The 17,985-nt window shown below is 34.0% G+C and overlaps 1 protein-coding gene and 1 long non-coding RNA gene across 3 annotated transcripts in view; one reads left to right on the top strand and one right to left on the bottom strand.

The window, feature by feature from the left end:
• The window catches only part of LOC119069385 (neuronal acetylcholine receptor subunit alpha-7), a 60,286-nt gene that overhangs the window by 21,494 nt on the left and 20,807 nt on the right, over positions 1–17,985 (bottom strand). For both annotated transcript variants that reach the window (XR_005086318.1, XM_037173440.1), the window contains exons 6-9: positions 11,698–11,773; positions 4,656–4,850; positions 2,338–2,424; positions 846–955 (exon numbers count right to left, since the gene is read on the bottom strand). Coding sequence is in view for 1 of the 2 variants with exons in the window: in XM_037173440.1 (XP_037029335.1) it covers positions 846–955; positions 2,338–2,424; positions 4,656–4,850; positions 11,698–11,773 (468 nt within the window). In the remaining variant the exon portion in view is untranslated. The remainder of the gene's footprint in view (positions 1–845; positions 956–2,337; positions 2,425–4,655; positions 4,851–11,697; positions 11,774–17,985) is intronic.
• LOC119069387 lies at positions 10,614–14,850 on the top strand. Its single transcript, XR_005086319.1, has 3 exons — positions 10,614–10,966; positions 14,053–14,055; positions 14,840–14,850. It is a non-coding gene; the product is annotated as an uncharacterized LOC119069387 (long non-coding RNA).

The following is a 17,985-nucleotide window of genomic DNA, read 5'->3' on the forward strand; positions in this document are numbered from 1 at the left end:
TTTCAATGAAATGAAATTTTGTGTGTTGATGGCCATAAAAACGCATTTAGAAGAATAACTATTAGAACGGTCTAATAAATCTATCATTGATGATTTAATTCTGTTTAGTTTCACTGAAAATCTTCGAAACTTTGTACCCCGGTAAAAAATGACGTATGTTTTCAATAAAATTTAAACTCGTGTGAATTGCGGCCCTCGCTTCGCTCTGGCCGCACTCTTACACTCTTACTCGTGTGACTTCACACTCGTTAATTTTTGTTCTATTTATTCGGTTTTGTTTACAAGGTAAAGTCACATAACAAGAAAAATACTATTGAAATAGATACAAAAATTCTGTTAGCAACATCTCACCAAACATTTTTTTTAAAATCGGTTGAGAATTACTCCAGTTGTTAACAAAAAGCAGAAAAGGCATCTTTCGAGAACTACTCCTAGATGGTTGAACCGATGCCACCCATTTTCGAACTTGACCTGAGGATTTCAATACTTCGTCAAATAAAAAAAAAGTTTTTGAAAATCGGTTGAACTTTGCTCCAGTTATCGTGCTAACAAAGAGCAGAATAGGCTTCTTTCGAGAACTACCACCAGATGGTTGAACCGATACGGCCCATTTTCGAACTTGACCTGAGGATTTCAATACTTCGTCGATTAAAAAAAAGTTTTTGAAAATCGGTTGAGATTTACTCAAGTTATCGTGTTAACAAAGGGCAAAAATTTTTAATATTTAACGTTTCTTCATCACATTTCCATACATTTTTAATCATAGTGAACGTGTTATGTACGGTGTAGAACCCATGACTTACAGTCAAGGGAATAAGTACTCGTGTTAAGTATAAAATTATTACCCATTCGCTCATAACATGTGTATCAGCATTTCTATGATGATAATTTAAAATTAATATCGTTGATACCACAGATGATGCAACCATAAACATAATGCAATTGAAGTAGGTTCCTAAAAATATATAAATAAAAAAGTATTTAGTAAAACAAGAGTAGACATAGAAGACGCGTACGACCCGTATATCTCGACCCGTTAAACGTGAAATTCCTATGAATAATAAGGTAAAAAAAATCACGGTTCGACCGAATTTGGAAAATCTGAGTTTGAACTCCATTTCTTCTGTTTCTTTGAAATAGTATGTTCGGAATCATATGAACAAGTAATTCTCTATTCAAATAACTAAATTTTGTTAATTTTAATGTTAAATTCAGTTAATTGTTAAGGTTTTAATCCAAATCTGGCTTCGACACTTCGGATCACGATTCGGCAGTATAGGTACAAAATTTATTATTTGGCAGTTAGTTTCGATTTGAAAACATTAAAACCATTATTTAAAGCAAAAATCGTCTTCACTCGGAAAATATTTAGAATTTCTGTTTTCGAAGGAAAACAGATACATTTTTTGCGTGTACACTAAGTGTTATCTAACAGAATTTTACATTATTTGTAAATTTAAAAAAATCTGCTAAGTCCTACCATTAAAATGCAAAAACCACTCAAATTTTGAATAAACTCATGTATTTTGAGTCACAAGAAGCAGTGTAGAACCGCAATATTTTCCGCATCGAAGCCCGCTCCGAATTCAATATTCAAAATAAATATATAAATTATCATTTTGAACCATTACCTTTGTTCAAAAACATAAAAATAAGCATTGACAATCACAAAAATGCGATTTCTAAGTTGTTTTTTTTTTTTTTTTTTTTTTTGATAAATCGTCAATCTAAAGTCATAGAAATTCCACCCAAAAAGTCACTGTTTGCAAAGGTCAACATTTTCGACAATTTAAAATATGAAAACATATTCGATTCGATTTTGATAAGTTATCAATCATTTGATTAGGAAAATAATTGGGTTTATTGGAAAAAATCATAGTTTGCACTAAATTATTGATATTCATTCACTTTTTTGCATCGAAAAGGTTCGTATCTCAAAGTGTCGGAAAACGAACCATTTTTCAACTGTCGAACCATGATTTTATACATTATCCTTATCCTTTCTCGAAAATATCTGCGCTCATTTACAACAAGAAAAACTCGAAAGCGCCTTTAGGTGAAAGACAATTAATATAATAGTTTATATCAAGATTTTCAATTGTGAAACGAACTTTTTGGAAAAACGATTACAAACAACAAAAACTCTTGATTCAGAAATGACCTCTGGACGAATGAAATATTTTCCTGTAATATTCCTGTATTTCAATCTATGTCTAACTGCAATTTTTTCAGAGAATGCCATTGTGAATTTGTAATGCTACAATGAGATTCTCAGAAAAAAATTGATACATTTTAAATATTAAAGACTAATTATTTCTTCTTTCTTTTTTTAAATACCTAATAGTGGGACTGCATCACTTGTTGCCGGCATTGTTTCTGCCACCATATTAAGGAAGACGGTAAGAGATAACAAAATTGTGACTCCTGAAAGCATAAAAACATATTAATATTAATATTATTATTAGCATTGTTAGCCTACACGCACGGAATATTGAAAACCGACACATCTGATTTGTGATTCACTGACTTTTTGTTAATTTTAACTTGGTGAAAGTAGGGGACAGACGCACTAGGGTCACGTACGCAATAGATACACGGGTTCGTACGGGTCTCAGTCGCAGCAAATGCTCCATTATTTATTTTATTATCTCCAAAACTGAATTTTTTGTCTCCAACCAATTTTTGAATTTCTTATCCCAAGAAATATTACTATTCGAAAGTGGACTCTTTTTCGTCTTTTATTAATTGCCAAGTGAAACCACTAAACAGAAAATAACAATTTAGGGTAAACTAGACAGAGCGTAGAGTTTAGGTTAGAGAGAGTCCACATTTCCACTTTTCACGTCGATCGAATGAGTTTAGATGTGGTTACTCATTACATGCATAAAGTCGTTCTCGATTTGTGAATCTTACAACTTTTCGAATGGATTGTATGCATACAACTGAAAGTGACGCGTCATCTACAAACGAAGAATTTGTCTATATATACGTGGAGGAGGAAAACGTAGCGCTGTTGGATGGAGCAGTTCAATTGGAACTGGAAGTAATAAGGCGATGGTATGAAGCCGTCGAACAAAAGACAAGATTTTTCGAAGGGCCGAAGCCATTGAGCATTGCGTGGAAATTACGGGGTCAGTGTTAAATCGTCCAACTGTCGCGATCCGCAATCGTAACGGTTCTACGAAGAACAAAGCCACCAAATCAGACGGTTGAAAAAATGTCTGTTTTTCACCTTTTTTCATTCTTTAACGTGAGTAACACGTATCCAATTTCTTTTTTTATGATTAGAGCACTGCGCCGTTCAGCCGATGGACAGTTGGCGGCTAAAACGTAGCCGACACCCTTCGGCGGCCAGCTAGTATGATATTTATGGCGGCTAGCTAATTAAAATATAGTAGAAGAAAAGTGAATACCGTTAGGTTTACTGATTTAGGACTAGTTTTGGATTTCAAATGATTCCACACACAATTTGTTTAACCAATAAAGGACTAATATTTCACATTTGGAATTTTTGGTAGGCACGCGATCGCCAGCTGAAATGAAATTAATCTAGATCCTCTTTTGTTAAACACATTTTGTGTGGAATCATTTGGAATCCACAATGAGTCCCAAATCAAAATACCTGACGATATTCACTTTTGTTCTACTGTATTGCTACAATCGAATCAAATCTCACAGAAGTACGCAAGTCAGAAGTCAGTTACAGAGATATTTGTTTCATATGGATTAGGCGAAACCGCTTCCATTCAAAAAAGGAATCAAACATTCAACAAAGGCTTTAGCTGTTTAAGCTGATCTCACTCGTACTACAACTAAAACACGCGCACGATTTACCATTTCGCATGTAGTACATTAATGATTTTATTGTACTGCCCTCTACCAGTCGACAGGTGCGTACACAATTTTGTAAGCCAACGAAAAAAAATGCTGCAAAATTCTCGCAAACTGTGTTAAAACCAAAACTTTCGCAAGCCATCTTCCGCCGCCGATTTTTCACACGGCTGAGGCGGTTGAGAAGGGTATCGGAGGCTGTTCCGGCTGATGTGCTTTTTCGGCAGCGGCCTCGGCGTGGCTGAACGGCGCAGTACTCTATTTATGATCGGTAATGTCAAAAGAAAGGGTTTGAAGATCGGCGATTTTGGGTCAATTACGCTACGTAATTGATATGTCAACCGAAAAAAAAAGAAAGACAGAAATTGGAATTCCGACTCGTGAGTGTAAGAAATGATTCAAAGCGCCAAGCTTTTTTTGCAAATGGGTCGGCCAAATTTGAACAGATTTTGACTATTTTTGCGGCTTTTTAGCTGATTATTAATTTTTCACTAATTGAAATAGTCAAACAACGACTTTAGCCGAAAGGAACCCAAAAAGATTTAACGAATCCGTCAAAATCCGAAAACTTTGTCGAGCTGGGAAGATGGTGGACCATATATTGAAATCAGATCACGTTTCAATTTTAATTGGTCTAAGATTTAGCGAAATTACTTTTAATATGTAATATTAGGCGTTAACAAGTTAAAATTGATATAAATTTCTACAGGAAGAAACAGCTATTTTTCGATGCTCCGTGGGGGCTCAAATGGGTCACGAGATATTTCTATTAATATAATATTATGTTAGGACTCTTTTAATCTGTTGTCATGTTTTTTATTTACCTAGAGAAAGCTTTTCACCGGAATCTGGCGGGAGTGTAAATCCAAGTAATGCCATCGACGCAATTAAAACGCAAGGTACAATTAAATTAAAAAAATAATATAACGTTTTTCGCCGTATCAGAATTGCAAATGTTATATCGATGTATGGTTCGGGACAGCAGTTGTAATAAATTTCGTTACGTTTTCCTGGCACACCTATATTGAAACAAAATTTTATTAATATCAAGAAGTCTTTTCTACACTATCATTATCAACCCGAACGATAATATCGCCCAGAAGAGAATATTATTGCCCAGAAGACGATAATCTTGCCCAGAAGACGACAATATCGCCCAGAAATTAATAACATAAACAAGATGTTGATAATATCGCACTGAGTGGCCTGAGTGGCTCAGCGGTTAGCACCGTTGCTTTCAACTCAAAACTCTGGCCGAGATCTCGCTGGTTCGAATCCAACCACAACCAAATAAAAAAAAATAATTTAACGTCAAAAAAAAGAGTGACAACAAATTACTGGTTGAGTTGTGATTCAAACCGGTTTGAGATCGCACTTAGTTGTTGCCAGATGTACTAAGCGCGCAAAAATATCGAAAAAAATAAATCCTTCTAGTTTCATTACTTGAAGACGTGGTTCGGAATTCACGTAAAGCATGTGGTCCCTAGTGTGGTTAATCCACATTAGCTGGCAGTTACTCCGTGTAACAACCCGGGTGTCGAACCAACTTATAAGCTGACTTATAATTAATACGTCATTTGCGCAAATTATCCAACCCACAAAAACCTCAAAGAGGAAAAGGTGACGCTAGTGTAGTAAAAATTAAACTTCCAAAACATTTGATATCAGTTTTGGTGACGCATTCTGCGCCTCAACGTAATCAATTTTCACCAAGAAAATTTTAACAAGAAAATATGTCAACGAGAAGTTCACCGATGAGATTTTACAACGAAAGCTTTACAAAAAAAATGCGTCACAAAGTGGCAGATGATTATTGTCGTATGAGGGGTTTCCTCAGCATCTGCCACTTGTGACGCATTTTTTTTTTGTAAAACTTTCGTTGTAAAATCTCATCGGTAAACTTCTCGTTGACATATTTTCTTGGTGAAAATTGTTTACGTTGAGGCGCAGAATGCGTCACCAAAACTGATATCAAATGTTTTGGAAGTTTAATATTTACTACACTAGCGTCACCTTTTCCTCTTTGAGGTTTTTGTGGGATATCAGTTATTTTGGAAGTTTTGGGTAATATTTAGAGTTAAGTAAGCTCTACAAGTGACAATTTATCCCAAGTCTACATACCGTACAATTACAGTGGGCTATTTTTGGTTCGGAACATTTTGAGACATTTTCGAATTTTAGCAGTCATCGATGTTCCCAGTCAATTGAGTTGTTTCCACTTATGATATTTTGCGCCAAGTTATCATACACTGGAAATCACTTAATGTACTGGTTGCGTCGATGGACATAAAAACTCTGATAAATGATCTAAAATTTCGTTTTCTTAAGCTGAACATGCCGTATAGCCGAAAATATTTCAAAAATATGAAATATCAATATAACCGCCATACTCTTGAAATGTAGATAAAAGTTTACCGTCAACGAAACTGTACAAGTGACTTTTTATCCCAACTCTCTACATGCCGTATAGCCGGAAATATCTCAAAAATACGAAATTTCAAGATAGCCGCCATTTTCTTGAAATATCGAAAAAAGATTTCCACCAACAAAACTGTACAAACGACACTTTATCCCAACTCTCTACATGCCATATAGCCGAAAATATCTCAAAAATACGAAATTTCAAGATGGCCGCAATTTTCTTGAAATATCGAAAAAAGTTTTCCACCAACGAAACTGTACAAACGATACTTTATACCAACTCTCTACATACCGTATAGCCGAAAATATCTCAAAAATACGAAATTTCAAGATGGCCGCCATTTTCTTGAAATATCGAAAAAAGTTTTCCCCCAACGAAACTGTACAAGCGATACTTTATCCTAACTCTCTACATGCCGCATAGCCGAAAATATCTCAGAAATACGAAATCTCAAGATGGCTGCAATTTTCTTGAAATATCGAAAAACGTTTTCCACCAACGAAACTGTACAAACGATACTTTATCCCAACTCTCTACATACCGTATAGCCGAAAATATCTAAAAAATACGAAATTTCAAGATGGCCGTTATTTTCTTGAAATGCCGGAAAAAGTTATCCGTCAACGAAACTCTATGATTATCAATTTACTGCAACTGTGTATGTGCCATATAGGCCTAAATACAATAAATACAAAAAATTCAAAGAATTTCCAAGATGGCTGCTTTCCACCATTTTGTTGGACATTCTAACCCTAAAACAAATTCCACATTGAAACCTGAAATTCAAATTCATAATTTCGCGCACATTTTATATGAAGCACGGCAACACTGATCTACTACACAATCATTATAATAGAAATATAGCTGTCATATTTTTGTCATATGAATGAAATAATGGCTTTCATATAAGTGTGTTTTAAGTGTGTTTTTTGGAAATGTGCATGAAAATGTTTTAATTAAATGTACAGAAATTAAGTAAAAAACTTCAATAAAAATTTATTGATTTGCCGATGAAAAAGTGTTAAGATTGAATTAATATAAGTTTTAGCAAAAGTGCCTGCGCAGTTTTCGTAAACAAATGTAGTGGTTCGATACGTATATCAAACCCACATGAAACATTTCTATCAACTCGAATATGGAGACTGTGCTGAAAATGTGTGAAGATGCTTCATTTCAAGTGGGGTTTTCTCCGGTTGTAGACCACCGTTTTTAATGATCTATAACTAGTTGAACTCGTATTGAAGAGCACTTTCGTTTGAACATAATTTTTTTTTTTGGTTCAGTATGGAAAATTTAAAATGTTCGCCTATATATAGGTTCCTTAGTTCTCCCGTTGGTTGTTCTTTTTTCTTTTTTAGGGGAGTAGAACTTGCGTCACGAACCTCCGCTATCGCTTCGGTTCATGATATCGTCTTAACTATGAATTATCACTTAAAATATAATATTTGATTGTTCAGTTTCTTATCAATTTTATATTCAACAATTTGAAATGTATATGGTATGGTACAATCGTTTGTATTGATTATATATAAAATATTTCTTTTAAACCTTCTGATTCAGTACATTATTACATTCCGGTCGATATGACACAGTTTGCGCAAATGACGGATAATTTATAAGTCAACTTATAAGTTGGAAATTACAACAATATAATAATAAACTATTACAATAAAATGTTATTCTAGTTTCCCATATATCTGTAGTGATTTCTCCTTTGAAAAAACCTTTCGATAGACATCCGCTAAGTGCGTAAAAGAGAAGACCTAAACACAGTTGGGCGTTAATCTTTCCAAATGCGAAAATGACGACAGCGTTTCAGGGCTAACACAACAAGAGACGAACGAAATTGCAAAAGTTAAATAACTAGAAATTAGAATTCACCGGGAAATAGCTATCAGCGGGAAGTCCTCACAGGGAAACATTTGTCAGTTGGAACAACTCACTGGAAAATAGTTATCAACGAGAAATATCTATTAGCGGGAAGACCTCTGTTGGACGATTTCACTATGATTTTTCATTTTAATATCAAAAGAATAGTTTTAAAAAGAATTTTTGAAATTAAAGAAGAAAATAAAAAACCACTTGGAGTCATAAACTTCAGATACCGGGAACTTTGACTTAGATAACGGGAAGGAAACATTATTAGCATGCATGGTCCACCATCAGTTTCCAAGGAACCAACATCGGCCAGTTTCCAGATTCCATGAAGACCAGTAGCGAGATGGAATTTTAGAAAAGCTGATTGGAATAGGTTTCAGAAAACTGTGGACTCGGAATATTCGAAACCCGAAATTTGTACCTTCGGAGTAGTCGCTGGAGTGGGTAAGAAATTCATTCGACGTGGCTTTCGTTAAAGCTATATTCCAACTTGGACAACATGCTGTTAATCGCTGTGGGAAGAATACAAAAAAACAGGCGACATAGAAATTGGCAAAACGAACGTTGAATCAGGAGAGAAAAATCAGATTAGAAAACTTGGTGAACAACATGGATTTCAAACATTCCAGTAAAAAAGCTTGAGATCTAATTTGGTGGTAACACACACGGCGTTTTTGTTGGCAAAAGTTTTAGTTTCGTCGTGAAAAAGCGGGATTCAGCTGATATTAACATCTCGAGTCTAGTAGGAACTACTTAGCATCAGATTTGAAACATTTATTAATTCGAACTGACACAGTTTCGACGTTCCAAGCTTTTCTCAATTAACAGATGCATTTATATGTCTTAAAGGCAGCTATCACTAAAAAAGTAGAGCAAAAATTTTTATCTTTATTTGCTACCCTATTTTCTTAAGAAAACCATAGCAGAAATTCATTGAACTCATTTTCAACTATTTCCAACTCTTACATGTTGCTTTGTAAAACTCCACACAAATAATATTTCTACACAAAAAATTTACAAATTTCCTGACATAAAGGGGCCATTCACAACGGGGGGAGGGGGTCAAAAACTACGCGTCCACCGCGTGCGTAATTTATGGATGGCCCCAAATAATTTTTGTGATTTTACATACGGACACGAGACACAAAAATAATTTGTGTTGACACAAATTCATATATTAGTAGTAGTAAAAGTTTTGCTAAAACTTTTGCCAAAAAAAGGCCGTGTAACACACCGAACAATATCATTACAACATCTGTGAGATCCTGTGAGAGCAGAAATGGCGAAAAAGGTCAAACGGAAACTGAGAATGATCAAACGTATTATGAAAACATCGCCATTTGGTGGTCCTGTCTCAACCGATGAGGCGCAGCCACCTCCAGTTTCAAACTAGGCAAAGCGTGCGGTACAGAGCCGTTCCCGAATTTTGCTACATGAAAAGAACGAAATCAAGAAAAAGAGCAGGTAAACTTTGGAAGAGATCTGCAGTAAAGGCTGCTCTCAAAATAATATTTCAGGGAAATCAGATTTACATTTCGATTATATCAAAATTACGTTTTTTTTTTAGGAATTAAAATCCTATCTCAAGGATTTAAATCAGCAAAAATTCAAGGCATCAAAATATTTTTTAGGATAATTCAGATTTTTTTTATCAGTACTTTCCATGTTTCAACTTGAATAATTCAAGCAGTAATTTCGACGCAATGTGTAATATGTGTAAAATCCATTACATAACTCGCGATAAAAATGAAAAATTTCGTTTTCGTGTGTTTATTCACCTCGGCTACGCCTCGGATCAACAGAATTCTCACGAAAACACTACTTTTCATCTTTTTATCCCTATACATGCAAGATACGATTAATCACAAATGTTGGCAGCTAATTTATTTTCGCTAGGATTGAACAAAAGGCTGATTTACATTTTGCAAAAGGATGAGCGAAACACGGCTGATATCCACTTTTCCACTTATTATGTGTTAAAGTTTCCTTACTTGCCCCGTGCGTTACTTGCCTCAGGAAAGAATTTATTCCGTGTATGTTGTAATCACACACTCTAGCGGCGCTAAAAACGAGGACATTCGATATTTTTAACGTTACGAATTGGCAACGGACAACGCACTGATAGTGCTTTGCAACAGACTATTAGAATATCTACGAGTACGTGTTACATAGAAAGCGAATGAAGGAAAAATCAGCCGCGGATTTGAAGACGGGACCTCTCGATTATGAGCTAATGGTTTAGTTATGAAAGTCCATCCTTTTCTAGGAAGAATATTTTTCCGCTTCTGAGACAGGGCCTGATACTAAGCTGAAAAAAATTATTTATTATAACAGGGTACAGCACAATGGGCTCAACAAAGTGGCCTGATTGTTTTATAGTATCAGCGATTTCGTCCTTTCTAGCTAGATGAAATTTTGCCCGATGGTATTTTGTTTAATAGACAAATGATGACATTTGGAAGGTGCCCTAAGACCTTTGCTGGAAAACTATTTCATTTCACCATAAACACGCAACAAAGTACTACCGCCGAAAGTAGTTTTGAATTTGACCGCGAAAATAATTTTAGACATATGAGTACATCTTATTACAATCTTCACATCAGATGTGGCTACAATGTTTGTTTACTTCTTCACAAAATTTTGTAAATTATTAACATTTATTACACTTCTAAAGCATTTTAGGCGATTAAAGAACAAGTCCCATTGGGAAAATGATCACTTATTTACACAATCATAAACCGAGTTAGTAAAAAAATCAAAATTTTAGATGACACAAAATATTTCCGCACAATAATTTAGCTTTAAACTGGTTTAGGAGAATTTGTCGAAATTTTTGTAAGTTTCACTGATCACAACCCTCTTTTCTGGCAAAGATTTAAAGTAGATCACCTCAAATTAGTGGAAATAACACAACTTTTCTGCTGAGAATATTTTCAAGAAAAAAATTTACTGACATTTTTTTACATTAAATAAACTAAAATTCATACGGGATGAACTTAATACTCTATGTGGATTCCACAATTTTTTGGGCGGGAACGGAACTTATAAACCGAAAATACTTAAAGATTATCAATTTGATCGACAAAATATGAAACACAGATCTAATATCGTAGTAAATAAAATAAGTACTTTTCATACTGGGGGCCTAAATTACCAGAAAAAAATGTGTGTATTTTACACGACAAGGGATTGATAAAAAGATGAAAAGTAGAGGTCTCGTGTGAATTTTGTTGATCCGATCAATAAACACACAAAATCGAGGCTTTTCATATTCAGGATAAATACGTAATGGAATGTAACATGCAGAGGGCGTCGAAAGACGTGCTTCAAACATGAAAAGTACGGTTTTCGACGCATGTAGCATGTAATATATATTACACATTTGTCACGAAGAAGTCGAGGCTTGCCGAGACTGATAGTGACAAGTGTATACTCTATTTTATCACATAAGCGAAAACGAGACAACAACATAGACCTGAAGTGTAATTTTTGAATTAAACTTCTAGGTAAGTAATTTTGACATCCGAACACCGCGCGTATGTGATAAAATATATTATTTTGCTTACCAAGTAATTCCCACTCTCCATTAGTAATAAAACTACTTATATCTCCTCCACTTTCGTCTTGAAGTTGCAAATCCAACTGAAAAAAGAAAGATTTTTTTTTTGATTTTGTTAATCTTGAATCATGCCCGCACGTTAGTAAGCGGGCGTGACGCAAGTCCACTACCAAAAATGTTTTTAAAAAAATTGGGGACGGCGGAGCATATTTACACTTTTCGACGGGTTATTTTTGATATAAGTGAGGTGTTCCAAGATTGGTTTCTAAATTTTGAGATTCTAGTCTAGTCTAGTCTAGAATTTTTTAATTTCCATAAGGTTTTTTGATGTTGTCGAAATGACATACTTACAAAAGTGGTGATATCAGTTAAAAAAACCTTAAAGGTATATTAAAGGTATATGTGACGCAAGCCCTTCATTTTACTTATAAAATAACTGATATCGCTGAGGGTGACGCATTGTGCGCTGTACGCAAAAGTTTTATAAACAAAAAATTGACCCAAAAATTTTACAAAAAGAAATTTGCGTTACAAGTGACAGACGTTGAGAAACCTCTTGTTGGGAAAATGGTTCAAAAATGTACTGAAAGAATTTATACGGAAGAAAACCGAATCATCTTCCACTGATGACGCAAATTTCTTAGCTGGCTAAGATAGTAGTGCCCAGCAGAATAGTGTTCATAATATTCTTGGCCGAATTTTCCGTTAAGCTTGCCCATTCTCCTAAACCTAACTGAGCAAAAGGCTGATGTTGTTGACGTCTTATCCAGTTGCTGAAATTGATTTGACTTTTGATGCTGAATGGATACTATTGGGACCAGTTCTAAAAATGTTTATTGACGTCACAGTCTCATCTGTTGGTGTGGACTGTTGAGTTGACTGCACTTGATTTCATTTCTTTATCTTCATTTCTGAAGACACTTCAAGCTTTTCAAACTGGCTTGTGACAGTCTTTGGCCGTGTTGGCAGCTAAGCTCAGAGAGTTGGTTGTATATAAATCTCCCGAAACCCTTGTAAATGCTTACAGCTCTGTAATCTTCAGGTGCATACAGAAACTTGTTTGACAAATAGAAATTGTATGAGTCTAAAACGTTGACAGTATTCAAATTTTGATTTTTACGAACAAAACGGCATCCTTCGTTGATGTACCACCCTCAATCACATCTAGTACGCAAGAAAACCCCATTTGCTAACTAGTTAGCAAAATAGCTATTAAAAGGGCGGACGAAGAATTTCTGTTCGTTCAATTAATAAAGATTCGTAAGAAAATAATCGAAAAATAGTTATTCAAAGTCACGTACTTAAAGACACGAATTCGTCCCGGTAGTTTCAAGAAGTTTATCTTCATAATTTCTGAACAAAATAAAATATTAAAGAAGCAAATAGTACTATGTGTAACATGCAAATATGGTCATGATCGTAGTTAATTTATTTAACACAGATACCAAATGTCATGTGGAATGCGTGGAACGCGAGTGCTTGGAGAAATAGCGATTGCTACGCAATTGACATCTGATTGTTTTTTTGTTGATTTGTTGGTTTTGTCGAGTGCTTTTCAATTTTAACATTTTCTTTCGCTTTGGTGTAACAAGGACTGAAACAGCTTCTAGTTTTGTGTTAAAATTGTTTCAAAGTCTTCTAAATTTTATAGGTTTCAGATGTGTTCGTATATAATAAGCCCTAATTAGGCCGTTAAATCGTGAATTTTGCTTTGTGTTTGAGTGATTTGTTTCCGTACAGAACTCATTCTGTTCTTTTCTTTTTTAAAAGAAAAATTTAATTAATTTGATAATACAGTAGGCAAAGTATCTAAATTGATAATTTTCCATTAATTCGTCACAACTTTTAATTATAATTCAATCCTGAAAATTCGTCAATCTAAAAATACACTGCTCGTCCGCATTCACATCCGCAATCAACAAACGTCAAACGGTTTTCATTGTCTCATTAGATTTTTTTGTGAAAATGTTTTTTGCCTACCTATTAAACCAGAGCTCTCAATATTTCCGAAATTGTTTCATTTATTCGATTCAATAAATTGTTTACAAGATGCTTCAATTGATAATTTTTATAAATTTCGAATAAGGAAAGTGCTCTTAAAATCAACAAATCGAAAACAAAAAACAATGTTTTTATTCTTGGAGTTATTTTCAGGAAATTTATGCTACGCAAGCCTTTGAATCGTCAATTCAATCGACTGTTGTATTTAATTGATGATTCGAAGATCTTTACAGCAAATTGGAATGCATTTTGGGATCGGCAAAAGATTTAGGCAAAGTTTCAGAAAACTATGTAGTTTATATGGAAAATCAAATAGGAAAAGATTTCTTTTGAAGGTTGTTAAACAACCGTTGTTTTGAAGATTGTACTTAAAAAGGTGAGGCAACCATGCTGTTTTCGGTCAGTGAATTAGCTTAGCCACACTACAAACCACTTATGTCTCGGAATAGGTAGGTTTTTGACATGAAAATCAAAAACCTGATCTGACCTGACATGTTTTAAATTTAACCTGAAATAACCAGGATTGACCTGATTCATTTGCATATTTCTTGTTAGTTTCCTTTGCCGCGGAGTTCTAAAATAGTAATTTTCGTTTAGTAGTTTCACGGAGGATATTTACATAATCGAAGTAACAAATTTCTCAAGATATTGTTAAAATAATTTGCGAAATAGGTCTGATACAATTCACTTCAGGTCAGTGTCTGTATTTTCAGGTTCAACTCAAATCAGATCAAGTCAAAATCTATCAGATCTGATCCAGATCATATCAGGTTTCAGGCTATTCCTATTTCAATGATTTTCGATTACACTCGTGGTGTCCTTCAAATTACTAACGAAAATACAATGAAGATGCGTCTGATGTTTATTGACACATGTTGGATTTTGTTTCTTCGCCGTTGGCTAAATTAAAGTCAAAGCTACAAAACATTTGTAATATGCATGTGGAGAGGAGTTAGTAGTCTTAGCTTCATATTTTTGTTGATTTTCAGTAATGTAATTAGTAGTCAAAAGAGCCTGATGAAGAGCAAAGCCGAAGCTCGAAATATTGCGCAAACTAACGTCTTTTATTTACAAACCACAGTTTATTGTCACATAGCACATCCTTCTGACGAAAAACGAAAAAAAGTTGAGCTACGGTTAGAGCTTAGAATTTTATTAAGATTTGAGATAAGCCTACGAGGTGTAGTAGTCAAGCCATTTTCTACACTCACATTTTCTGATATTTTTCAATTGTCCAAATTTGTTAATGTTCGACATTTACGCAGCATTTCGGAGATAGAAACATGAGATTTATTACATAATGCCATAGGTGAGGGATATTATTCCCCACTGGATTAATAAATTATCAAGCAGCACTGCGAGGTATTTTTCTAAAAAAAGCAACGAAAAACCAAATAAAGAATGAATTAACTGAAGTAACGTACTTATTTCAAGAAGTTCAATGCAAAAACCAGCGCTAAGAGTGCAATAAATTTATCAGATTTATCTTTTCGACTAATGGATTTTTTAAATCTTATTAAGAAGGGGTTGCTGAAATAATTCCTCCAAAGTGACTTGATAAGAATTTCTGCAGATACTTAAAAAGAGATTAGGTCAAAATTCAAAGATATTCAGTGAGCCCGGCTAACAGAACCCTTCTATTATTCAATATTAAAATAAAGATCCATTGAAATAGAGGAAAAAATCTTTTGAATCGAAAACATCTGCAACTTATTAGGAATTCCTGATATTTCTTTATTTTCGAGTAGATAAGTAGTCAAAACACATTTTAAATGAGAATGAATTAAAAACAGTATCGAACAAGCGAAGAACAATTTATATAAGTTCTTTAACTGTTTTTGATCAATAAATTTAAGTTTTATTTAAAAAAAATCGATATCCGACACTTGCGGAGCATAAATTTCCTGAAAATAACTCCAAGAATAAAAACATTGTTTTTTGTTTTCGATTTGTTGATTTTAAGAGCACTTTCCTTATTCGAAATTTATAAAAATTATCAATTGAAGTATCTTGTAAACAATTTATTGAATCGAATAAATGAAACAATTTCGGAAATATTGAGAGCTCTGGTTTAATAGGTAGGCAAAAAACATTTTCACAAAAAAATCTAATGAGACAATGAAAACCGTTTGACGTTTGTTGATTGCGGATGTGAATGCGGACGAGCAGTGTATTTTTAGATTGACGAATTTTCAGGCTTGAATTATGAATTAAAAGTTGTGACGAATTAATGGAAAATTATCAATTTAGATACTTTGCCTACTGTATTATCAAATTACAGTCGAAGAAATTTAGTTTTCGGGTTTTCCAAAGGTATTAATCTTATTTAACCCACACTTTATCCCACAACAATGGAATCCACAAATTTAAATTTAGTTAACTCAGCGGTCGCAATGACGGCGCTGCAGTCACGATTTCAAAATGTGATATAGGGTGGATAAACTAAATTTTGGTTTTGGTTACATTTTCCCTTGGTTTTTAATTATTACATCAGGCTTCTAAATTTGCTTTATGCAATATAAACCGTTTGAGTTTGAAAAAAGATGTTTTGTATCAGTGAACGATATAGGAAAGCGTTCAGTACGTCTCAACATACAAAAGAACGTAAAATATAATTGTACATTTAGCCACCCTACGTCCGTCATCGCTTCTATTGTCTTCAAAAACATATTAGGGCAATTCCCGACCCGAGTTTAATTTTTTATACTCGAGTATAAAAGTTTAAAGTTTAAGATTTTGACATTATCGCATAAATTTGATGATTGTTGACTGAAAAATAATTACCTTTTTAGTCCATGAATTTTGGCAAACAAACTGCCTGTGTGTAGCAAATGATCTCAGGAGTCCGGTTAACTAATTAGTTTTTCAATTGGACAACTATCTTGCGAGCGATAAGAGTTTGGAAAAACGGAATTTACATATTGATCACCTCATGATTTCAAAGTCTTATCGCTCACAAGGTATTTGTCTAATTGAAAAACTAATTAGTTTACCGGAATGCTGACATCATTTGCTACACACTGGCAGTTAGTTTGATCAAAATCCGTCGACTAAAAAGGTAATTATTTTTCAGTCAACAATCATCACATTTATACGATAATGTCAAAATCTTCAACTCTAAACTTTTATACTCCAGTATAAAAAATTAAACTCGGGTCGGGAATTGCCCTATTGTGTGCTTGTCATGATATGTATCAGACGTTTGTTTATTTATGTGTCTCATCTAAAATGCTGGCCAGCAAAATTTTGATCATTAAATTCAACAGCAAAATTGATCTAAATGTTAAAATAATTGTGAATAATAGTGAAGTTAATGTGGTTTTGTTTTCTCTTCATAAAGGAATTTGCATCAGTTCGATGTAAAGTGCGGAGCACCATTAGAAAAAAAAACTTGTCGCTGAAGAATGATCAAAAAGTTGCTGGACGCAGTAGCTACAATTAATGCTTTGCAGGATATAGAATAAAAATTAGAGAAACACCAAGAGCCGTCCATTTGAAATCTTCACAATCATCATTTCAACTAAAGGCTTTTTTTTAAACGAAACGCAGATTCGGAACATTCTTTTTCGCCAAATTACAATTTGGCATAGGAAATAAATTCAACTCTTTGTATAAGTGAAGCTCATGATTGAGCTCAATCATGAAAACAGAATCTGGTCAGGAATAAGATAAGAATATGAATATATGACGAACTTCAAAGTTCCTGATTTATAATCCTGAGATGCCTGCTCATGCAATTATGCGATTTACGATTTCCAAAGAATTTTAATATCAACTTTTAGACAAAATAACAATTTCCAAGTCTGTTTTCTATTTGATTTATTTGATGTATTTCCGACCTCGTTCTAGGGTAATAAAATTTTCTGTGGATTATTTGTAACTTCATGAAAATATTAAGATGGAAAACCTCAGAAACATTCACATAAAAATTATGCTTTCCTAACTAATGTTGAAATAGCCTTTTTGCACTCATTAGGAACTTAGGAAAATAACTACTGGGCAGTCGAGACGGTTTACTTGTAGTCCGAAATTATATTTTGGCTTCGTAGAACACAGATAAACACAAGATAGAGGAATTATATGATATGCAGTACATACTGTCCCGTACAATCTTTTTCTAAATAAAAGTTATAGTCAAATCGACAATATTGTATTATTTGGCGATTTGTCATATTTTGGAGTTTCTTCACACTTTGGCGATTTTTCTTGACAATTCATCATATTTAGTTGATTTGTTAAATCATCAAGACAAGTCTCAGAAGTGTGAACAAACGCCATAAAGACAAATTTTCAA

Source organism: Bradysia coprophila (genome assembly GCF_014529535.1).
Source record: "Bradysia coprophila strain Holo2 chromosome X unlocalized genomic scaffold, BU_Bcop_v1 contig_292, whole genome shotgun sequence".
NCBI classification, from domain to species: Eukaryota; Metazoa; Arthropoda; class Insecta; order Diptera; family Sciaridae; genus Bradysia; species Bradysia coprophila.